The sequence below is a fragment of the Tasmannia lanceolata genome, unplaced genomic scaffold (genome assembly GCF_043159265.1).
Source record: "Tasmannia lanceolata isolate RefF3 unplaced genomic scaffold, GAP_Taslan_0.1 ptg000006l, whole genome shotgun sequence".
In the NCBI taxonomy this organism is placed as follows: domain Eukaryota; kingdom Viridiplantae; phylum Streptophyta; class Magnoliopsida; order Canellales; family Winteraceae; genus Tasmannia; species Tasmannia lanceolata.
Genome location: NW_027518683.1, coordinates 31,963,504 through 31,986,207, shown reverse-complemented (window position 1 = coordinate 31,986,207; position 22,704 = coordinate 31,963,504). Strand labels below are relative to the sequence as shown.

At 36.2% G+C, this 22,704-nt stretch overlaps 1 protein-coding gene across 1 annotated transcript; it reads right to left on the bottom strand.

Annotated features, from left to right (window-relative positions):
• Nucleotides 1–16,976: 16,976 nt before the first annotated feature.
• On the bottom strand, nucleotides 16,977–17,669 carry LOC143878927 (uncharacterized). Its single transcript, XM_077381144.1, has one exon. It carries the CDS (start codon nucleotides 17,667–17,669, stop codon nucleotides 16,977–16,979), a length of 693 nt encoding a protein of 230 aa, XP_077237259.1.
• Nucleotides 17,670–22,704: the final 5,035 nt, after the last annotated feature.

Here is a 22,704-nt window from a genome sequence, read left to right as displayed (position 1 = left end):
GGTTCAAGCATCAAAATGAACTTCCTGATAATACTCGATGCATTAATATTGTCCAGCTCACACATCCCAAAATCAAAGATAACTGAAGTCTCAAAACAATCATTATTCTTTTAATTATGCATGGATTGGTAGCAACTACTTCTAGTTAGATCCTTGAATCTTCATATCATAAGATAAAGTTATCAGGGTAAATAGAATGGGGTCTGATAGGCATTTTGAAAAGAGCAAGGCTATCATTTTATTCTAAAATGTAACTGCAATCCTCAAAAGTCCTATGCAAGTGAAATGAAGGGAAAGGACAAGTTCAAAACTAGGCAATTTCTGAGATATGATAGTGCTAATGCCAGTTCTAAGAAAACACATGATAATGACACTGCCCTGCTTTAGCAATTACATTAAAATGACCTCACTCATCCATTAGCATCATCAAATGAGTTATTTCAATTTCCAAAATAAGAAACCCTCACAATCTAGTTAAAAGATTAATGGACAAAATGAGTCCGGGAAGCTATTAAACATGGAACTAACACCGTAAAGGTTACTCAATGTGCAATCCTAAAACCACCTAAAGGATATGATTTAAATAATTCAAAGCCACTTAATAAAAATTATAAGAATCATCTAGTGTGTAGACCAACTAAAATTGTTTGGATCAATGAAATGTAAACACATCAATAGCAGGTTCAAATCGAAGCACCAATATGAATACTCCTGTCCTACTCCAACATCTCCATTTTTTTTAAACCCCAAATGAAATCGAGATATGATGAGAATCAAATTGGAATCAGGAGAAAGCTGAAGCTCAGGAAACTACAAAAAATCGTGAAATATACACATGAAACACACTCAGCTCATGCTAAGACTCATATCAGCTACAACCTAATGTATAAAGATAATTGAAGTATTTACCAGAAAGCATTAAGTCAACATACTCAATTTTCTGTACTGATCTCAAGAACGTGTAAAACAAATGTCATCATCACTAAAAAAACATTTGGCTTACAATTTATTGATTTCCATGTGCACATGAAACCAGTGAGATGGGAACACAATGTGACCTGACTTCTATTAGAATGTCAAAAGAGAATGCAGACAAGATTTTGAAAATAAAAATAAAAAATGATATCTTCTTTAAAGGCCCAAATACTCCAAAGTGATTATAATATTGAGTCATGGAATTACCTGGAGCTCATTTTCTTTCTTTTTTTATTTTACCATCATTAGTAAAGATTTATTTAATTGTATTCTTAAAAAAAAAAAATTCATGGTTTCTCACTCAGTCATCTGATTTTTTAGAAAAATACCATTCACATCATGAACACAGTAGTAGCCACATTTTTACTTGTCAAATATAAATGTTGACTTCACATTCAATTCTCAAATATTTAACACAGATAATACCTCTTCAAGAAAATCAAAGACATAAAAAAATTGAACTTTGGATTTTCATTTAAAATACATACCACACAATTGCAGAAAAATACCGAGCATTAAACATTTTTTTTTTAAATGACCAATTCTTTTGAAACCAGTTTCTACACGAGTATCTACCACTACAGGATCTAGTTATAAGAATAACATATACAATTGGATAATCGAATAAGAAAAAGGTTCATAAATTTTGTTTCCTTATAAACAACTGCACTTAGGTAAAGTCATTTCCTATTAGTCAACAATACAAATTTTAAGAAATAGGATTGCCCTGTTAATATTACAAACATAGATCGAAGCTTCTCTTATTCATAACTGTAGATCATCATCATCTGAATTACATTCAAACTAGCAAAACAATCACAGCCAAGACTTCAAAGATTCTATGATATCAATTTATACATCATCGAAGAAGCAAGAATAATCCAGAAAGAAATACAAGCATTCGACTAAAGAAATTAACACAAATGCATCCAATAATCATAAATAATTACTCGCATCCTCAATAAAGAAACAAGGAAAGAATTACCTTTGTAGATTGAAGGAAATAACAAGTGGCGAAAGTTGTAGTGAATTCCAGCAGACAAAATAGCTTGCTTGATGAAGTGAGAAATGAAGAATTTCAACCAAAAATGCTTAAGATCTGATGTCAAATGCCCTATTCTTATGACTAGAACAATCAGATTTAAGGTAAAATAGCTACGATCTGAAACTCCTCAAAAGGATGAAGAAAGTATCTTAGATCTAGGGTTTAAGAGCTCGAATTTGAGATTTTAAGCAAAAGAACAAAAGAAATCAGTAGTTTAAAAGAAAAAAAGGAGAAATGGAAGAAGTATGTAAGCCGGAGTTAAGCCGGAGCTTGTCGGAGCTAAGCCGGAGAAGATGAGAAAGAGTAAAGTGAGGGTTTCAGCTTAGGAAAAGCTAGGGTTTCGGTGGATTTTCTTCTCTCTCTAATCTCTCCTCTGTTTTTCTCTCTTTAGGAAGAAGAAATTGAAAACCCTAGAAAACAAGCTCCTTTGGCCTCTATTTATAGATTTTTAGACAAATTTTTCACCCCCATTAGTTGCTTGGGTACACTCTCATGTGGTATCCGCTCTTTATTTCGGTTGAATAAAGGGTGGCCAAAAGTAAAAGCTTCAATGAAAAATTTAGACAAAATGGTTTATCCCCTTTAAGTGCCTAGGGACCACCCCTGCAACAAATTAGTCTAACTAGAACACACCCAAACTGGATAAACAACTCCCCTCTTTCTACACTATACTACACTATGAAACTACGCTCATCTTATTAGGCAAATTTTAACAAATTTTAATAAAATTTTACAGGGACCTACTTGGGATCCTAACCTATTCTTGGGTAAAATTTAGGACACTAATTCCATTGTTTAAAGGAAATTTATTCAAACCAAGTAGTTTAGGGTTCGGTCAAAATGGGGTGTCTACAGGGGTGAACATTAATTACCCCCTGTGCTCACTCATGGTATACCTTTCAGTGAAGCAGTGTCGATCTCCAAATGCATTTGCAAAAATCATTTCAAAACTTATTTTGTGAAATCCTTTGGATAAACACTCTATCAAATCTACTTGGCTAGGTATTTTCTAGGCCTACTGCTCTGACCAAAACCGTAGATGTTATTTGTAAGCCCAATGGTTCCCACCTTGGCATTCCCATCTTATTTTGATGATTCCAATACACAAGTGATTTAAGATCACTAATGTGTTTGCATGTCTAAGTTGTAGATCTTAATTGTGCTAAGACAAGATCGCTTGGATTGAAGCCAAGAAGCACTCATTTGACCACATTCGGAAGGCCAAAGTCGTCGAAAATCCAAGACTCTAGAAGACTTGAAGCATTGCAAGTGAAGACCAATTTAAGTCTTTTTTAGATTGTATTGATCAAATCCTAGCTTTAGATTTTAAGAGGCATAAATAAAATAAATCTCACACACCCTAAAATGTTTAAGGAATTGTCCTTGTGGTGTTCCAACACTTTGGAACCCTCATAACAATCCCATCTTGGTGTAAAGTTGGAAGCCCAAAAACAAAGATTGAAAATCTGCTTGACATAGGCTTCTCGGAGCTCCGAGCTCGGAACTCCGAGAAAATCCTCGGAGCTCCGAGATTTGGTCCAGTAGAATTTTTACATCTTCTGTTTGTATTCCCGGAACTCCGAGAGAAATTCTCGGAACTTCGAGAATTTCTCGGAACTCCGAGACCACTATAACGGGAAGAACAAAGAGCCGTTGGTGTTTTTGCCAGAATTACCACTATGCCACCAAACGGTCCTATTTGGGTTTTTCTATATATATGGGTATTCCTAACTTCCCAATTATCAATCCTAACACTCTAAAACTCTATTTGAATATCCCAAGAGTGAATCAAACTTAAGTTGCCGTTAGAGTAAGTACTCGGGACCACCCTTGGAATTTCACTTGGTATCAGAGCCTTGGCTCTTAAAAGATTTTCTTTTCTTAAAATCTTTGGTAAATTTTTTAAAATTTTAACAAGGGAAAGATCATAAGATCTTTGGCAACTTTCTATTTGTAAAATGGCAAATATAAATGGAACCGGACTTCGAGAAGGCCATTCCACAACTAGACCTCCTTTCTTTAATGGGTCCAACTATGGACATTGGAAGACAAGGATGCGCATCTATCTTCTTTCGATAGATGTGGAGCTTTGGCATATTGTTGAAAATGGATACATGTTGCCTTCCAAGCCATTAGAAGAATGGAATGTTGTAGGGAAAAGGCATGCAAATTTAAATTACGAAGCTATAAACTCTTTGTTTTGCGCCTTATCTACGGAGGAGTTTAATAGAGTAGCTCTTTTTTATTCCGCCAAGGTTATTTTGGATACTCTTGCCGTTACCCATGAGGGAACATCACAAGTCAAGGATTCCAAAATAAACTTGTTAAAGAGCAAATATGAAATGTTTAGAATGGGTGACAATGAAAGTATTTCCGATATATATACCCGATTTTCTAAAATTTCTAATGAATTAGCTAATCTTGGTAAATCTTATCCTACTGATGAGCTTGTGAGTAAGTTGCTTAGGTCACTTCCTCCACTTTGGGATCAAAAGTCACCGCCATATAAGAATCAAAGGATCTCAAGACACTAACCATGGAGGAGCTTGTAGGGTCACTTATCACTCATGAGATGCTCCTCACTAGCCGTCAAGAAGAGAAGAAGCCGAAAGAGAAAGAAAAAGAAAGTCGATCTCTAGCTCTAAAGGCCTCAAAGACGGACTCATCATCCTCTAGCGATGCGGATAGTAATGAGGAAGAAGTACTAAGAAAATTTAAAAGCTTATGGAGAAAGAAGCATAGAAAGAAGAAAATGAAGTAGAAGGAGGAATAAGGTGTTACAATTGCAAGAAGACGGGACACATAAAATCGGAGTGTCCACTTCTCAAGTCATCTTCCTCAAAGTACAAGGGAAAGAAGAAGGATTGGAAGAAGAACAAGGTTCTTGTAGCCGCTTGCGATGCTTATAGCACTTTGGGACAAAGCTCAAGTGAAGGGGAAGCAAATAAGGATGATCATTGCCTCATGGCACTCTCCCATGAAGTTGAGGTAAATTCTAACCCCTCTTGTAATTCATCAAGTAGTGATAGTAAAAGAATATCTTATGATGAATTCTGCATAACCTTGCATTCTCAAATTTTAAAAAATAAAGTTAAAAAAAATCTATTTCTAAATTAGAAAATGAACTTGATGTTTTGAAAAATTAGTCATCCTCTTCCATATCTAAATCTCAAACACAAATTGAAAATTTTAAACTTGAGATTGAAACCCTTAAGGGTTGTTTGGATGAGAAAACTTGCCAAATTGTTAAACTTCAAGATGTGGCAAGCTCTTCCAAATCTTATGAAGATGACACTAACGATTTTCTAAATCAAATAACCCATCTTCATAATGAAAATGAGAGGTTAAGATTATGTCTCCATGGATTTCTAAATGGTGATAAAATTATTGACATAATCTTGAAGAAGGCTAGTCATAGACCTAATCATGCATTTTATGATAGGACTAGTCTATCAAACCCTCATGTTAGATACCGTTATTGTGGAATCAATGGTTATTACCAATTCCAATGTGCATCTAAGATTAGGGATTGTGGTGGAACCAAGAAAGCTTGGGTTCCCAAAGCCCCCATATGATTCTCTTCATATGTGCTTAGATTAGGGGCTTGAACTTAAAATTGAATATCTTTTTATGGTTATTTAAATATCCCCTCTTGTATTGAATTTGTTTTTCAATTAGGGGGAGCTTAAAAATTGAAAATTTTATCCTTTTGATTTTCTTTTACCCCATCTTTTTGATAGATGCCAAAGGGGGAGAGAAATCTAGTGTAAGGAAATACATGCATGCTTTTATTGGAAAATCTCTTGTGCTTGTCATCATCAAAAAAGGGGGAGATTGTAAGCCCAATGGTTCCCACCTTGGCATTCCCATCTTATTTTGATGATTCCAATACACAAGTGATTTAAGATCACTAATGTGTTTGCATGTCTAAGTTGTAGATCTTAATTGTGCTAAGACAAGATCGCTTGGATTGAAGCCAAGAAGCACTCATTTGACCACATTCGGAAGGCCAAAGTCGTCGAAAATCCAAGACTCTAGAAGACTTGAACCATTGCAAGTGAAGACCAATTTAAGTCTTTTTTAGACTGTATTGATCCAATCCTAGCTTTAGATTTTAAGAGGCATAAATAAAATAAATCTCACACACCCTAAAATGTTTAAGGAATTGTCCTTGTGGTGTTCCAACACTTTGGAACCCTCATAACAATCCCATCTTGGTGTAAAGTTGGAAGCCCAAAAATAAAGATTGAAAATCTGCTTGACATAGGCTTCTCGGAGCTCCGAGCTCGGAACTCCGAGAAAATCCTCGGAGCTCCGAGATTTGGTCCAGTAGAATTTTTCCATCTTCTGTTTGTATTCCCGGAACTCCGAGAGAAATTCTCGGAACTTCGAGAATTTCTCGGAACTCCAAGACCACTATAACAGGAAGAAAAAAGAGACGTTGGTGTTTTTGCCAGAATTACCACTATGCCACCAAACGGTCATATTTGGGTTTTTCTATATATATGGGTATTCCTAACTTCCCAATTATCAATCCTAACACTCTAAAACTCTATTTGAATATCCCAAGAGTGAATCAAACTTAAGTTACTGTTAGAGTAAGTACTCAGGACCACCCTTGGAATTTCATTATTCTATTAAATAGGTTGAGAATTCCATGTCAGGTATTACTATTTACCTCGAAGTTTTATCCAACACTCCAGTACTACCCTCTGGTGACTCCAAGATAATCATGGTTGCATAGACTAAAAGTGAAAGACTCACCAACAGACCAATATGACCCCTCAGGTCAAAGGACATGTAAAGGGTGCTAGAATAGGTCAACTGTCTCATGTCCACAAGCTATTCTAATGTGATCCTGTTCAATATACAATCTCATTGTCATACCCATTCTTTCTTGCTTAGGGTCCACTACCCAAGTGATTGAGATAAGTCACTCCACATCTCATGCATGTAGGCAAGATAGATTCTAGTTGTATATAGGAGAAGGTGTCCAACCTCAACTCCAACTAGGAACTACTAAGGTATGCAAAGAACCGGAATCTCATATCTCATTGCTCCCTCGGATCTGTGAATCCATGAGTATGGGTTTTCTACTTTGCTACCTAAGGACAAATATGTGTCAATAACAAGTAACATATCACACATATTTAACTTTTAGTACCCATAAATGTCATGAAAAAGAAACTTTTATTGATTAACATGCGAAATATATTGGGTTTAGGGCACCAACTCTAACACTTTACCCTTCTGGGCGATGAGGGACCACCGAGAACTTTAGACATTTTTTAAGAGGTTAAAAGAGAAAGAGAGAGAGAAAAGATTGTTCATTGAAGGGATGCTTAAAGCTTTTCTCTTCCCCGGTATAAGTAAACTCTAATACAACGTGAAGGTAGAACGCTCCCACCACGTGTCATCATCCAATAGGATGGTCAACATGTGCATCATAATTACATTGAAACCCTCCAAGAGCATGTAGCAGACTATCCGTTCCGTCTTCTCGCATTCTAAGACTTTCATAATTATGGAAGATATTGGATTTAAATGGCAGGAGAAAAATCTTACTCCCTTGGAGTAGGGAGGTATTATGATGGGGTAAAAAATGATGTAACCGTCGGATGGTGCCATGTGTCCCACACGTACCACTAAAAGATATTTCATTATGATTCATCATCAACATTATCTATTATCAGCATGCATAATCTACGGGCCAATACGCTGTCTCTGTTTGGTTGCCGGGTTTTTTTTTCCTGGGATTTATGTGGGAGAAAAAAAATCCAAGGAGATTGGTGGGAAAAAAAGTCCTAGAAGTATCCAGGTAAAATAAAAATCCCATGTTTGTTTGACCGGCAAGGAAGAAAAAAATTCTTCTCAAGCATATTTTTGGTTTCTGGGATTATTTTGGTTCCTGGGAGTATTTTTTTTCCTTCCTGGGGTTTCGTGCGGGGTTATTTTGGTTCCTTGGATTATTTTGGGCCCACCAACCAAACGTGGGTTTCCCGAGGAAATCCCACAAAAGTCCCAAGAATCCAAAAAATTCCAGCAACCAAACGGAGCTGCTCCGCCCATTCATAAGATCTAAAGCTTTCTTTCAAATGATTACAAAAGTCCACATGGCACACAAAGACAAAAATGTTACATGCAGAAGAAACAAGTATATATATATATATATATATATATATATATATATATATATAAGGCACAACAAAGAACATATGTACATTCAATCCCCGTCTACTGGAAGCATAACAAACAAACCAGAGGAATATTCACTCCATTATAGGACAGCCTTAATTATACATTAAGGTTGGCATAAATACTAGAAGGAAGAAGGAAAGGTGCTTGACGCATGTACTCTCCTTCCCCTGGACCCTACACTCATCCTTGAATCACTCATATCCCAGAAAGAACCCGTAATTGAGTCTGAAATCTTGCTGCTCATTTATCTGGTTGAGATTGAAATCTGACTTGGGTGTCGAAGTGGTCGTCCGGGACCAAGCCTGGACCCCCTGACCCTTTATATGTGGTTGTACATATCCAACGGAGGTTCTCTACTAGCCGCACAATCACGGATCTAGATTTTGGCATCATCAATTATGAAGTCAACACTCGATGTTTCTTGTATCTTGCTCATGAAAAGTTCGACAATATCAGTAAGCCCGCCAATAGGATATAAATTCGTTGGCCATCTTGTCAATTGATGTAGAAAAAAAATTATTGACCATGTATACATGTATCTGTTTTGTACCTGCCTGATCCGCAGCGATAGTTTATTGCCTTCTATTTCATGAGCATCTTTGTGTGAGCTATAGTTATACATTATTAATTTGATAGTATGTTCGGTATATATGTTTAGCCATGCCCAGCGATAGATATAATTTAAAATGCTTTGATAACTGTTATTTTCAAACTTATATTGGACATTCTACATCTATGCTTTATTTACTCACTCGTTCTGAGGAACTGATGTGGATTAAACAACATTTTTCAGACTTAGTTACTGAGCCCGGAGAGGGATCTATTCAGTGCAAACCTGGTTATCTAGGAGATCCATAGTTGGTTAGGTAGGATTAGTATTTTCTTTTTTACCTTGTAAATATGTGCTTTTGTCAGACTCTCATATGTATACGTATGTGGACCAGTTTGGTTATTTAGTTTTGCTTGAGATATTGATTTATATTCTGTACCATTGATATCTGATCTGATGTGATTCGGTTTCCGATTCGGCCTTGCACGCGTGTGGGGTGCCTGACACGAGTCCCAACGGTCTCGAGGCGTGACAGGACTCCCTACTGGGGGCCCGAGGTCAACCTTACGAGCAGATAAACTTGACCGATCTATGTGATCACAACCAGTGTACAACTGACTGGTAGGTTGGGCACTAGATCCTCACCAGAGATCAACCTTACTGGTGGGGCACATTCCATACCAAGATTATATACTAATATAAAGGGAAACATTTTAATGTTTGCAATACCATACAACTAAATTTTATAGATGTTTCAAACCATAGGGAACCCCCCCCCCCCCCCCCCCCAATTCCAATCCATGGAAACCATATCTTAAACATAATGCTTTTCAATATTTTCTTCATGAATTCAAGTTTTCAAAATCATGTTATTCATAAAGCTTTTCATGTATAGTTTCAAGAGTAAAGGATACTATGCATAATGACAATTCAACTATTCGTTATGACGTGCTAAAAAACAGCCAGTGAGAAATCTTTTCCAAAACAAGTTCCATAATGAGAGTAGATATACATTAATTATAATACAAAACTTTCAATTTAGTTAAATGCAAATACTGATAGTACACTGACATAGGGTTGGATTACCTACCTTAAGCGCAATCTCCAGAAATTTCCTTTGCAAAGTCAAGACCCATGAAGAAGATCTTCCTAAGGCGTTGATAAATGTGAAGTACAGTAGGTGGCTGAAATAAAATGAAAATATAGAGTTGTATAGGACTATTGAGGTGGGAAAAATAAGCCCAAGAATACTAGTTATAAGAATTATTAGTAACAGTTCTGCTTACCAAACTTGTAGTTACGGAAACACTTACGGCAGCCACTTATAATGGTTGTAGGTATGAAGATAATTCCCAAGAATTGGTTTGGTAATGCAAATGGCACCCACTTACGATAGTTGCGACTCCGAAGCGTCGTTCCGACGCTCGTATCATGGGCAGACAGCAAGGTTCACGCAAGATCACTAGCTATTTTAGCTACAAGCAACAACACCTCCTAGGCATTAATCTCTAATAAGGGAGGGAAGCACTTGAATTAATCAAGAAGCCTAAATGAGCAAAACTAGCTGTCCGCTACATTACCTTATAGATTTTACAAGAGGAAAATTTTACTCGATGTGGATAGATGGTGTTCTCTCTTCCAAGGTAGTGGTGGCTAGTTCTATTTGCAAGGAAAAGGTCCTGCAAGGTGAAGTTCCTGAGTGTATGGCAAGGCTAAACCGTGACATTGAGGGACTGATTTTTAATTTATAAAATTTCAACAAACTTAAGATGACATGTAGAAGCTACTAATAATGCCCGAAAGTGTAGAAAAATCTGACCTTTAGCGAAGCACCCAAGTTGGAGCTTATGGCTACCATATTAGGAGGGCTTCGATCACCAACGGATGGAGTTTATGGGTGAGATCCAAGGTTATTATAAAACTTTAATCAATTTGTTGACATCCGCTATCAAGAAATGCAACTTTTATAAGTTGTTTGCAGCTTTCCCGAGTCCGAACGATGAGGGTACCAGGGGCTTCAATTGGCTAAAATAAAAATCTTCTTGAGAGAAGACTTGCGTGGTAAGGTTCACCAGTTTCTAAACCTTAGAAGCGAGCTTCAAGTGGCAAAGAAAATCAATTGCAAGTTTGGGGTAGAAGTAGGTATCATAAGGCTTCTGTGGCTTTCGAAAACTCACGACCCCTCTCACCTTCTATATGATTTCAATCAAGATTTTAGTGATTCTCGTTCATTTACAGAGGCACTCTCTTTCCTAGAAAATAATTCAAATCGACTAGGCAGTTACCAATACATTTAGACTTTTCTTTATTAAGAATAGAATCCTAATTAAATATAGAATTAAAGGCCTGCAATTAGCCTATGTAGTAGCTCCTTTCTAAAGATAGAATAACCCAATATATTCACTATAAGAACTGCCCAACACGAAGTGGTCCACATGCCTTATTTGTTATGCAAGAACATCTAAAAACAGAATGTTGACCGATCCATTTGCAATCCAAATTAGAAGTCTCCTTACTTGCTTACTGAAATAAGGTGTCCTAGCAATAATTTAGAGATCAGGATGTGATTATTAGGCTAATCCAAACCATCCATGGATTCAAGTTTGTTGGAATGAAACCAATGAGGTTGGAGGTAGAAGATGAGTTTCAAGAGAAGAAGATTGTTCTCTTGATGTCAAACACACAAAGAAAATAACCAAAGTTGTTGTACTACTCAAAAACTTTCAAATTTCACTAAAAAAACTTAAATATGAAGAAGATACATGGACTAAAACTTAGCATACCTTACAAATCCAAAAGTAACTATTCTTAATTATTATTAGCTTTCCCAAGCACAACTAACACACTATCACATGAAAAATAAAAGCATTACATAATTCCAAAGTGGTCAAGACTTGTCTTCCAAACTTCCAATGAAGAAGTAGATAACTTAAGTCCCGAGAAAGTCAAGTAACTTAAGTCCCAAGAAAGTAACTTAAGTCCCAAGAAAGTCAAGTTGATATATGATCAAGATCTAGTGGTCAAGATTAATTTCCAACAGCCCCCTTAAGCTAGACCACTACCATGCCGAGTTTTGTCTTCATCATGATGAATGTATCGGTCTTCAAAGCCTTTGTAAAATATCTGCAACTTGATCCTTAGTTTTGCAAAAAAGAACATTGACAACTCTATCATTTACCAAGTCTCGAATGAAATGATATTTGATTCTTATGTGCTTGCTTTTGCCATGAAAAATTTGATTCTTTGTGAGTGAGATCGCCGAACTATTATCACAAAATAAACTTGTACCATGATCTTGCAGATGTTTGAGTTCTTCTAATATCCATCGTAGCCAAAGAGCTTGACAACCCGCCGAAGATAATGAAATGTGCTCTGCTTCCGCCGTAAAAAGAGCAACAACCGATTGCTTCTTTGATACCCATGAAATTGCACCCGAACCAATGTTAAAAACATAGCCAGAAGTACTCTTGCTATCATCAACGCTTCTGCCCCAATCACTATCACAATAACCAACCAAACTTGAATCTTCAAGTCTTCCATAGAGTATTCCATGATCAACTGTTCCACTTACATACCTTAGAATTCTTTTACCGGCTTCCCAATTACTTCTTTTTGTGATTCCATAAATTTACTAGTCATACTCACCGCAAACATAGGATCCAGTCTTGTGGCCGTCAAGTACATGAGACTACCAACAAGACTTCTATAAAGAGTTGCATCAACTCGTTTCTCATCCTCATTCTTGTGAAGTTTCAAGCCAACTTCCATAGGTGTGTTAATATGTGTAGCATCTTCCATTCTAAACCTCTTTAGCAAATATTTTGCATACTTCTTTTGAGAAATAAAAATCCATCCTTTCTTTGGTTGACCTCAATACCAAGAAAGAAATGGAGAAGACCCATATCGGTCATCTCAAATTCTCGCATCATATTTCTTTTTAATTCTTCACACATGCTTGAACAATTACCGGTAAAAATCAAATCATCAACATATAAGCCGACAACCAAAAACTCACATTAGGTGTTCTCTTTGATATAGAGGGTGTGTTCATAAGGACACCTTTTGAAACCGTTCTTCATGAAATATCCGTCAATGCGACAATACCATGCCCTTGGTGCTTGCTTCAAGCCATACAAAGCCTTCTTCAATCAGCACACTTTGCTTTCTTCACCTTTCTTCACATAACCGGGAGGTTGATCAACATACACCTCCTCTTCAAGAAACCCATTCAAGAATGTCGATTTGACATCCATTTGATAAAATTTCGAACTATTTTGTGCTGCCATAGCTAATGAGCAATGGGAGCAAACACTTCTTTGTAATCAATGCCATACCTTTGCTTATAGCCTTTTACTACTAAGCGAGCTTTATATTTTTCAACTTCACCACTTGCATTCAACTTTGTCTTGTATACCCACTTCACATCAATAGTCTTTTGCCCATTTGGAAGCTCAGTGAGCTCCCATGTATTGTTCCTTTGGAATGAACACATTTCTTGATACATTGCTTGCTTCCACTTTTCTTCTTGACAAGCTTCTTCAAAACTAATCGGATCGGCATCGGCAAACAAAGCAAAATTTGCTAACTTTTCATCGGTAATTCTTCTAGACTTTTTATAAATTTCTCTTATGCTTTTTGTCTTTCTTGGATGAGAGTCGGGGCTTGTTGAAGACGATGAAGATGACGGAGCCGAAGAAGACGGAGAAGAATATGGAGTGATAGCAGTCATATCCTCTTCATTTTCTTCAATTCCACCTTCATGAGTATCTTTGCTTTCATCCAAAACTTCTATTTTCTTCTCACTTTGATTCCAATTCCATGACTCTTCTTCATTCAACCTCACATCCCTATTTATGACATTCTTCTTGGTCATGGGATTGAACAACTTGTATGCTTTTGAACTTTCACTATACCCAACAAGGATGCATTTTTCAGATTTATCATCCAACTTTCTTCTTGTTTCATCCAGCAAATGAGAGTAGGTAAAACTACCAAAAATTCTCAAGTGAGCAACACAAGGGTTATGACCATTCCAAACTCCTTGAGGAGTTATAGCTTAAACACTTTTTTATGAAGCCCGGTTCAAGAGATAGGTAGCACATGCAATGGCTTCCGTCCAAAACATATTAGGCATCCATTTTGCTTTCAACATACTTCTAGCCAATTTCATAATCGTCTGATTCTTCCTTTCAACAACCCTGTTTTGTTGAGGTGTGTACCGAGTGGTAAGTTGATGCCGAATCCCATTCTCTTTTAAGAAATTGTCGAACTCATGAGAAACATATTCACCACCTGTATCGGAACGCAAAGTTTTCAACATGAAACTACTTTGCTTTTCAACCAAGCTCTTGAAAATTTTAAAGCATCCAAAGACTTTCGATTTTTCTTTAAGAAAATAAACCCATGTATTTCTACTACAATCATCAATGAAGGAGAGAAAATATCGTTTACCTCCAATTGATGTTGTTTGCATAGGCCCGCATAAATCGAATGCACTAGCTCAAGAGGATTTGATGCCCTCCAAGCCTTTCCAACGGGAAATATTCTCTTTGATGCTTTCCAAGTGCACATTCTTCACATACTTGATCTTGGCGGTCGATGTTCGGCATGCCTCTCCCCATATGCTTCTTGTTCATGAGAGATAAAGTGCAAAAGCTCAAGTGACCATAGCGAAGATACCATAGCCATGACGTATCTTTGACAATGGTGTTGAAACAAGGATGACCTTTACTTTGAAACTTTAGAGAAAATATCTTGTTTTGAGTCATTCTCACCTTGGCTATGAGAACATGATTCTTATCTTTGATTTCACATACATCTTCCTTAAAATGAACATCGTGCCCTTTCATTAGAAGTTGCCCAACACTCAAGAGATTGTGCTTTAGACCGGGAACATAGAAAATATTGGAGATGCGCCTGACGCCTTTCTTTGTTTGAACAAGAATATCACCACTTCCCCTTACGGAAAGCCTCTTGTCATCACCGTTCGAACTTCACTTTGAAGAGACCTAAGTTTACAAACACGCCTTTGTTGCCGGTCATGTGGTTATTACAACAACTATCAAGATACCACGTCTCATCTAGAGCAACTTCATGCACATTACAAGCAAGAAAAAGAGTGTCTTCTTCTTTACTTTCATCTTTCTCGTGCATGAAGGTAAATGCTTTATTGCTTTCTTCTGCAATCTTCTTTCTACAATACTTTATGGTATGACCAAACTTTTGACAATGATGGCATTGAATTTGGGATAGAGGTCTTCCTCTCCCTTTTCCTCTTGTAGAAGAACCACCTTGAAATTCAAGTAGGGCAACCCAAGAGGGGGGGTGAATCGGCTAATTAAACTTTTGTCTTAATTAAATGTGATGTTAAAATCAATTTACAAATTAAGCAATTTAAATCTAACCCTTGTTCAATTAATCAAGATAATAAAAATGGGTTTAGATGTTACCAATCACCAAATGCAAAGACAAAGGGAGAAGAAGACGCACACCACAATGAATACACCAAGATTTATAGTGGTTCGGTCTATCAACAAGACCTACTCTACTCTTCCAAGTTTGGCTCCTTGGGTACTCCATTAATGTTGAGATTCTACACACCGAATCTCCAAGCTTTACAAACGCCTTTTCCACCTCCGAGGGAACAAACCCTCTTCGCTCTGGATTCTCCGTTGTTACCGGGCCAGACCGTAGACCCTCTTAAAAATAAGCTTCTCCTTTCAAAGGCCGAAGTGAAAGCCCCTGTTCACAATGTTGATTCGCCTTTCATAACGTGCCGAATCGGAGACCCTCAATACAATGAAGAACAAAATAAAGAAAAACTCTCAAAGCCTCTTGATAGGCGGATTACAAAGATGAAAGCTCTCAATCTCTCCAAAAGAATAGCAAAGTAAAAGCCCTATGGAGATCCTCTTGATAAATGCAAATTGACAAATTAAAGCATGAAAGAGGATAAAACTAAAAAACTTAGATTTGAAGGGGTAAGCTCAAAAAGATATGACAATGATCTTCCAAAAGGTTGTTTAGTTGGTCTAGGATAGGGTATAAATAGCCTAAGTAAATATATGACCGTTTGGGGACAAAATCGTTATAAACTGGCCAAGAAAGAACTAGCCGTTTGAGCCTCAACGACTATTTTTCTCGACGGTCGCGGTCGACCGGGATGTCGCGGTCGCCCGCCCTTTCGAGTGCTCACTTTTTAATTTGAAATTTCTTATCGTCGCGGTCGACTGAACCTATTGTGGTCGTCCATCGTGAGCAATCTGGACTTTTTATTTTTGTCCAAATCCCAATCCGCTGTCGCCCGGCCCTATGGCAGTCAACCGGCTCAACCATGCTGGATTGTTTCTGGATTTCCAGAAACACATCCGCGGTCGCCCGAGAAGCCCCGGTCGACCGGCCCACTATGTTTCGGTAGGTGCTGGATTTCCAGCAACCTTACCGCTGTCGCCCGGGATACCCCGGTCGACCGGCCCTGCTTTGAAATCTTGTTTAAGTTCTAGGGCTTTGGGCCATGGTCTTTGGGCTTTTGTCCAAGGTTTTCAAATGCATTTTTTAGAGTGTAGATGGTTTTCAAATATGTTAAATTTTTTTATGTAAACCATTTTCAAAACCTTTTGAAAGTGCAAATACATTTTACAAGAGGACTCCAATACAATCTTAAAAAAATGGAACCTTGAGTATTCTTGGATTGTCTTGGCTCCTTAGCACTTTCTTGGACATCTTTGACTTGAGAGAGAACTCTTCAAGTTTCTTTGGGCTTTGTGACTTCCTTCATTCTTTGAACATCTTCAATGGTATATGAGGTGGTCACCAATGCTGTTTCATCTCCAAGCTTCTTCTGGCACTGGCTAGGCATGCTTGTGGGATCTTTGAGTTGAGCTCTTGACTTGAACATCTTCCAAGGATGATGTCTCCAATGTGTGTACAAGCTCTTTGGTTCATTGTGCATGTTGATCCGCAAGCCATGTGTTGTCATGTGTTGTGTAATGGCAATATGACATGTAAAGTTTCTGTCTAAGGTACAACACTACAAAGCAACACATTAGTCCATAAAGACTAATCAATTTGAGTTTGCTAGCATCAAAACAACAAGGTAAAGGTGAATCATTAAACCCATGGGAACCCTTGGGCTTACACACCTTCATCTTTTTCATATTCTTGATTTCTTTCTCCACCATTTCTCCCTCTTTTACAAAAAGAATTCCTTCATCTTCCTCTTCCTCTTCCTCTAGAGCCTCTCCTAAAAGAGACTTGAGTTTGAAAAGCTTGTTCTAGAGGAGAAGAATCAAATTGCTTCATTCGTAGTTCATAGGATTGGAGCGATCCCAACAAACTTTCTAAGGATATAGTAGCTAAATCCTTTGATTCTTCAATTGCAACAACAATATACTCAAATTTTCGAGTCAAACTTCTAAGCATTTTTTCAACAATCCTTCGATCTTGAATATCTTTACCATTTACTCTCAATTGATTCACAAGAGAAATAATACAATTGTAAAAATCTTCAACCGATTCTGAATCCTTCATCCTTAATGCGTCAAACTCACATCTAAGGGTTTGTAATCTTACCAACTTTACTTTGTCTTCTCCTTTGTATGATGTATAGAGTGTATCCCATGCTTCTTTTGCCGAAGTCACCGATGAAATTCGTTCAGAGATGACTTCATCCACCGCTTGATAGATAAAAAATAAAGCCTTCTTCTCCTTCTTTCGATTGTCCTTCAACTCATTGAGTTGTTGTGGAGTGAGAGCTGCTTGATCCTCCGGTTCTTCAACGTCATTCTCAATAATATCCCATAGATCTTGAGATCCATACAAAACCTTCATTTGAATGCTCCATTGGTTGTAGTTATTTCCATTGAATCGACGAAGTTGAGGTTTTAACATATTGGAAGCCATGATCAACATTCAACCTATGCTTTGATACCACTTCGTTGGAATGAAACCAACGAGGTTGGAGGGAGAAGATGAGTTTCAAGAGAAGAAGATTGTTCTCTTGATGGCAAACACACAAAGAAAGTAACCCAAGTTGTTGTACTACTCAAAACCCTTCAAATTTCACTAAAAAAACTTACATACGAAGAAGATACATGGACTAAAACTTAGCCGACCTTACAAATCCGAAATTAACTTTTCTTAATTACTATTAGCTTTCTCAAGCACAACTAACACACTATCACATGAAAAATAAAGCATTACATAATTCCAAAGTGGTCAAGACTTGTCTTTTAAGCTTCCAATGAAGTAGATAACTTGAGTACCAAGAAAGTCAAGTAACTTAAGTCCCAAGAAAGTCAAGTTGATAGATGATCAAGATCTAGTGGTCAAGATTAATTTCCAACAAAATCGCCCACCCATTTAACTGATAAAGACACCCATTTCAACAAAAAATTCACAAGCTTTATTTTGATAATGGCACCCATTTCCAAGCAATTAATCATAAGCTTGATTTTTGGTAATGACACCCATAAAAAAAAAAAGCTAGCCATAAGTTAATTTGATAAGGACAACTATATAAAAGAAATTACTTAGGACCGGGTATTACCCATTTCCAAGCAATTAATCCAAATATGTGTCAAAACAATAAGCACATCTCACATATTCAATTATTTAATACTCATAAATGCATGAAATATAACTTCTTATTGACATATCGACAAAGTACACTGGTTTTAGGGCACTAACTACACCTTTACCTCATGTTCAACTCCTGCGTAAAAATATATTTCAAGGTCTTATGATCCATAAATACTTCACATGTCTCTCCATAATGGTAATGCCTCTAAATTTTCAAAGCACAAACCACTATTGTCAACTCTTAGTCATTGGACCAGAATAGCCTTTCTATTCACAGCCTAGAAATATACTCTATAAAACGAAATACAACTTAAGAACTGTATTAGACAAATAATATTTTATTTCTGGAGGTTTGCCCAATGTACAATTCAAGGTGGTGACACCGGCAACTCACACGTCTGACAAAAAAATGGGGCCCTCATATAATCCTGTAGACACCCCCATTTTGCTACGCTTTAAAAAGCGAAAGGTTTGTTTGGTCTGTGTCAGTCATCTGCATTAGGTTAGGCATTCTTACATTTTATGGTGAATTTCACCTCATTTTAGGTGTTTTGAAGTTGATTAACAATCACGAAAGTCTCTAGGGGGTTTCATTAGTCTCCGGAAGATAAGAATTCAAGTTTCCAATCAAGTAAGAAAACCTGCTATTTTTTGAATTTCTCAGGGTTTTCCCTAATTTTATCAATTTTTACACCACATGGGTGATTTGGTCATTTCCAATGTGTTTTATTTGACCCCCGGGTTGTGTCTAAAAAATCTTGAGTGATTCTATTAATTTTGAAAAACCTGCTAAATTTAGACCTCTCCGGGTTTCGCTTGATTTGGAAATTTTGAGTGTGGAGGGCGTTTTGGGCATTTTCGGGCAATGCCAAATGGTCCTGTTTGATGTCGTCCACCGAATAAAGTGATTTTCAAAACTTTCTATTTTTGAAAGTTTCCTTCAAGACTTTCTATTTTTTACTTTCCTTTTTCGAAGGCAATCTCGTTCGAGGGCATTTTGGTCACTTTTTGAGGTGTACTCATCAAATAGGGGCATTTCGGTCCGCAAAATTATTTTTCTTAAAGGGGATGGTTTGACAATATGTCGAGGGTGCACCATAAATGTCATCTGGGTTGGGTTCATCAATAAAAATTTTGAATTTAAAGGATTTTATTGAATTTTTATTAAAAAAAAACCCAAAATACATGTCATAAGGCCCATTAGGCGCCCACAAGGTGGGGGTCCATGTAGACCCACTCGTGTGGGTCGGCCACATAAGTGGGCGCCCCATATGAGGAGGCCACATGCAAAAACGTCCAACATGGGATGAGGTGGTTAGTGACATCATATTTGTTTTGAAAAAATAATAAAGAAATGAAGAGTTATAATTAGAAAGGGCTTGTATGATCAGGTTATTAAAATGGTCATAACGTTTTACCTTCTCGTTCAACAAGTTTACGATTATACTTGTTTTGAACGTCTCGAAAATATCTACAACTTTCTAGTTTATGACTTTTCCTGAATCAGCCTCTAAATAGGTCAAACATGAGCTAAAACTTCGAACAATCCTTTTTGGACGAAAATCATTCATAAAAGCCAGTTTCCTATGTGAGAAGGCTTCTATATTGATTTTGAAGGATCTCCATTGTGTAATTTAGCATTGCTTAGCTTGCAAGAAATAAGGTTTAGAAATAAGTTCAATATGAAAATCAAAGAAAGAGAAAGTCAAAGCACAAATTGAAAACTAACTAAAGGTAGGGGTCCTCACATTGGCATTTCTATAAAAACTTCCAAATCCAATCTAACCCTAACTTTTTCTATAAAAACAAAGCAAGCACAACCTTTGGCATTTCTCTAGAAAATTGATCCATCTCTCTCTTCCTCCTTGGAATTCATTCCTCTCTTTTGTTGCTTTGGTGTTCATCTCTTCCACTTGGTTCTTCACAAAGTACTTTCACATATTTAATACATTCAACATATTGGAGGCTGGTTTATGATTCTTTAGGGTTTCTAGAGCGTATAAAAGGGTACGAAAAACATATACCTCGGATCTACGCACCCTAGAGACAAGGAGCGCGATCAACGGTAGGTTCCTTCATCTTTGTAATATCAAAAGTAAAAAAGTATGCTAAAGTTTTTATTTTCGTATATGGTTTAAATCAATGAATTTTTCAATGAAATTTCAGTATATTATAAAATAAATAATAAGTTTTCAAAAGCCAGAATTTTATGGGAAAATTAATTTTTCTCCATTTAATAATGATTTTCTTTCATTCTTTATTCAATATGGATTTGAATTGGGTTTTCAAAGCAAGTGTTTGAAAACATGGATTTTTTAAAAAACTGATATTTTTAAGTTAAATATAAAATAAAATAAAACCACTGGAAACTTAATTTTCAGCCACGGTTTGATCGTTTCATCTTTAGTTCTATTTCTCGAAAAATAACCCCGAAAATGGTTATTTCCAGATTAATGAAACCAAGAGTATATCAAATTAAATCCAAACTTCGTGAAATTTTATTTCCAATGGATTTTTAGGATTTTTAGTTCACCCAAAAATTTTCATATTTTTTCGAATTTAATTAGTCCGAATTTAAATTATTTTAAATTTAGCCTATTTTTAATGAATATCAAATGATTTTGAAAATTAATGAAAATTTCCAACGTTTAAGTTTAATTATAAATTGAATTTTTCATGAAAGAAAATTTTGAAAAAATATTTTCTTTATTGTTTTCTAAGCAATGCTCCGTTTTGCGTGCCATAAATCTTTTTGTATCAAATTAAGTAATTTTTAAAACTTTTCTTTACAAACCAGTAACTTAGGTTACTGGAACATTAGACAAAAAATTTCAAAGGTTTTTACAATTTTTTGATATAATTTTTGATTTATTCATAATAAATGGATTTTGATTACAAGAAAGCATATTGGTCTTTTTTCCTTTTAAACTCAATTTTATGGAGAAATTATAATTTTTAGATTCTAAAATTTTGGTAGAAAATCGTACAATACATTTTATATCATATGTGATTTTTCCATCATTTTAGGATGTTAGAAATCATGTGTTTGTGATTTTTCTTCCGAAATAGTCTAATTTTGTGAGATCAAATATTAATAGTAAATCACCTCTAAAATTCATGAAAATGTCATCGTAATCTTCCCTTGTCAAGATGAAACTACTGTAAAAATGTAAAATTATTTGAACTAGATCTATTATAAGATACTGTGTAAATCCATGATCTGACTTGAATCTTTAAAAAATCAGAAATTGATACTAAATCATATTCCAAATTCATGATATTTTCACAGTAGGCTATATTCATTCATTCCTTATTAATTTAAAATTTTTAATTTATTTGGAGTTTGATTGCTAAGGGTGTCTTTGTAATTCAAACAATCTGGTCTCAATATTATTAAATCAGATATTAATAGTAAATTATCATAAGAATCCATGAACTTTTCTTAGTAAGCTATATTCATCTATATCATATTACTGTATAAATTTCAATTTGTTTGAAATTCATTTGCAATCGGTTGCGTTGTAAAATCACCCACTTGGTTTGAAATTGATAAAATCTCTTAAAAATCGAAATTAATCATAAACATCATGAAAACTTTCAGCAAACTTTGATTTTATATCATGTATTCATTTCTTAAGCCATTGAAACATAAACCTTAGGGGTCATAGATTTCCTTTGTAAAATGGCCTGGGTAAGATAGTTTAACCGCCAAGATTGCATTCATAATCGTATCCTAATTGCGATCAATCCTCAATGATTTATGTATTTAAATTATAGTATGTTACTGGCTCCGAGGTCCATTGTCCACGAAAATCCTGAGAAATATGCTAGGCAATAACATACTATAAGTTACGTGCTAAATTATTTAAGGGTGGAAAGCACGATTCCCTTCCATGGATGCAACTCAAGGCGGAAACTTGCCAATATTAGAGCCATTGGTATTCCTTAGATTTTAGTATTCGAAAACCTTTAAGGAACTGAAAATCATTAACTTCAACAAATTGAATCAATTTACCCCATGTCTTTCGGAACCGTTGGATTGCGGTCTCCATCGTAAGAACCTTTAGAGCCCCAATTAGGAACACTTACGTCGCATTGTGTCCTAAGTTTTAGGGTGTCCTAGAGTTAGGGAGTTCAGCCTCATCACGACCGATTGATATTATTAGCAATTGAGTCATAGATCTAGTTACACTAGTTACCCATTTTCCCATAGGACAATCCTAGTTACCTAGGATGTAGGTTCACCTGCATTAGTCTAAGGGATGTCTTGCACTTAGATATGACCATATAGCATCTTAGATAGAGTCCTAGGATAATAAAATCTACTCAACTTGAACTAAATAATCTCTCTTAAACT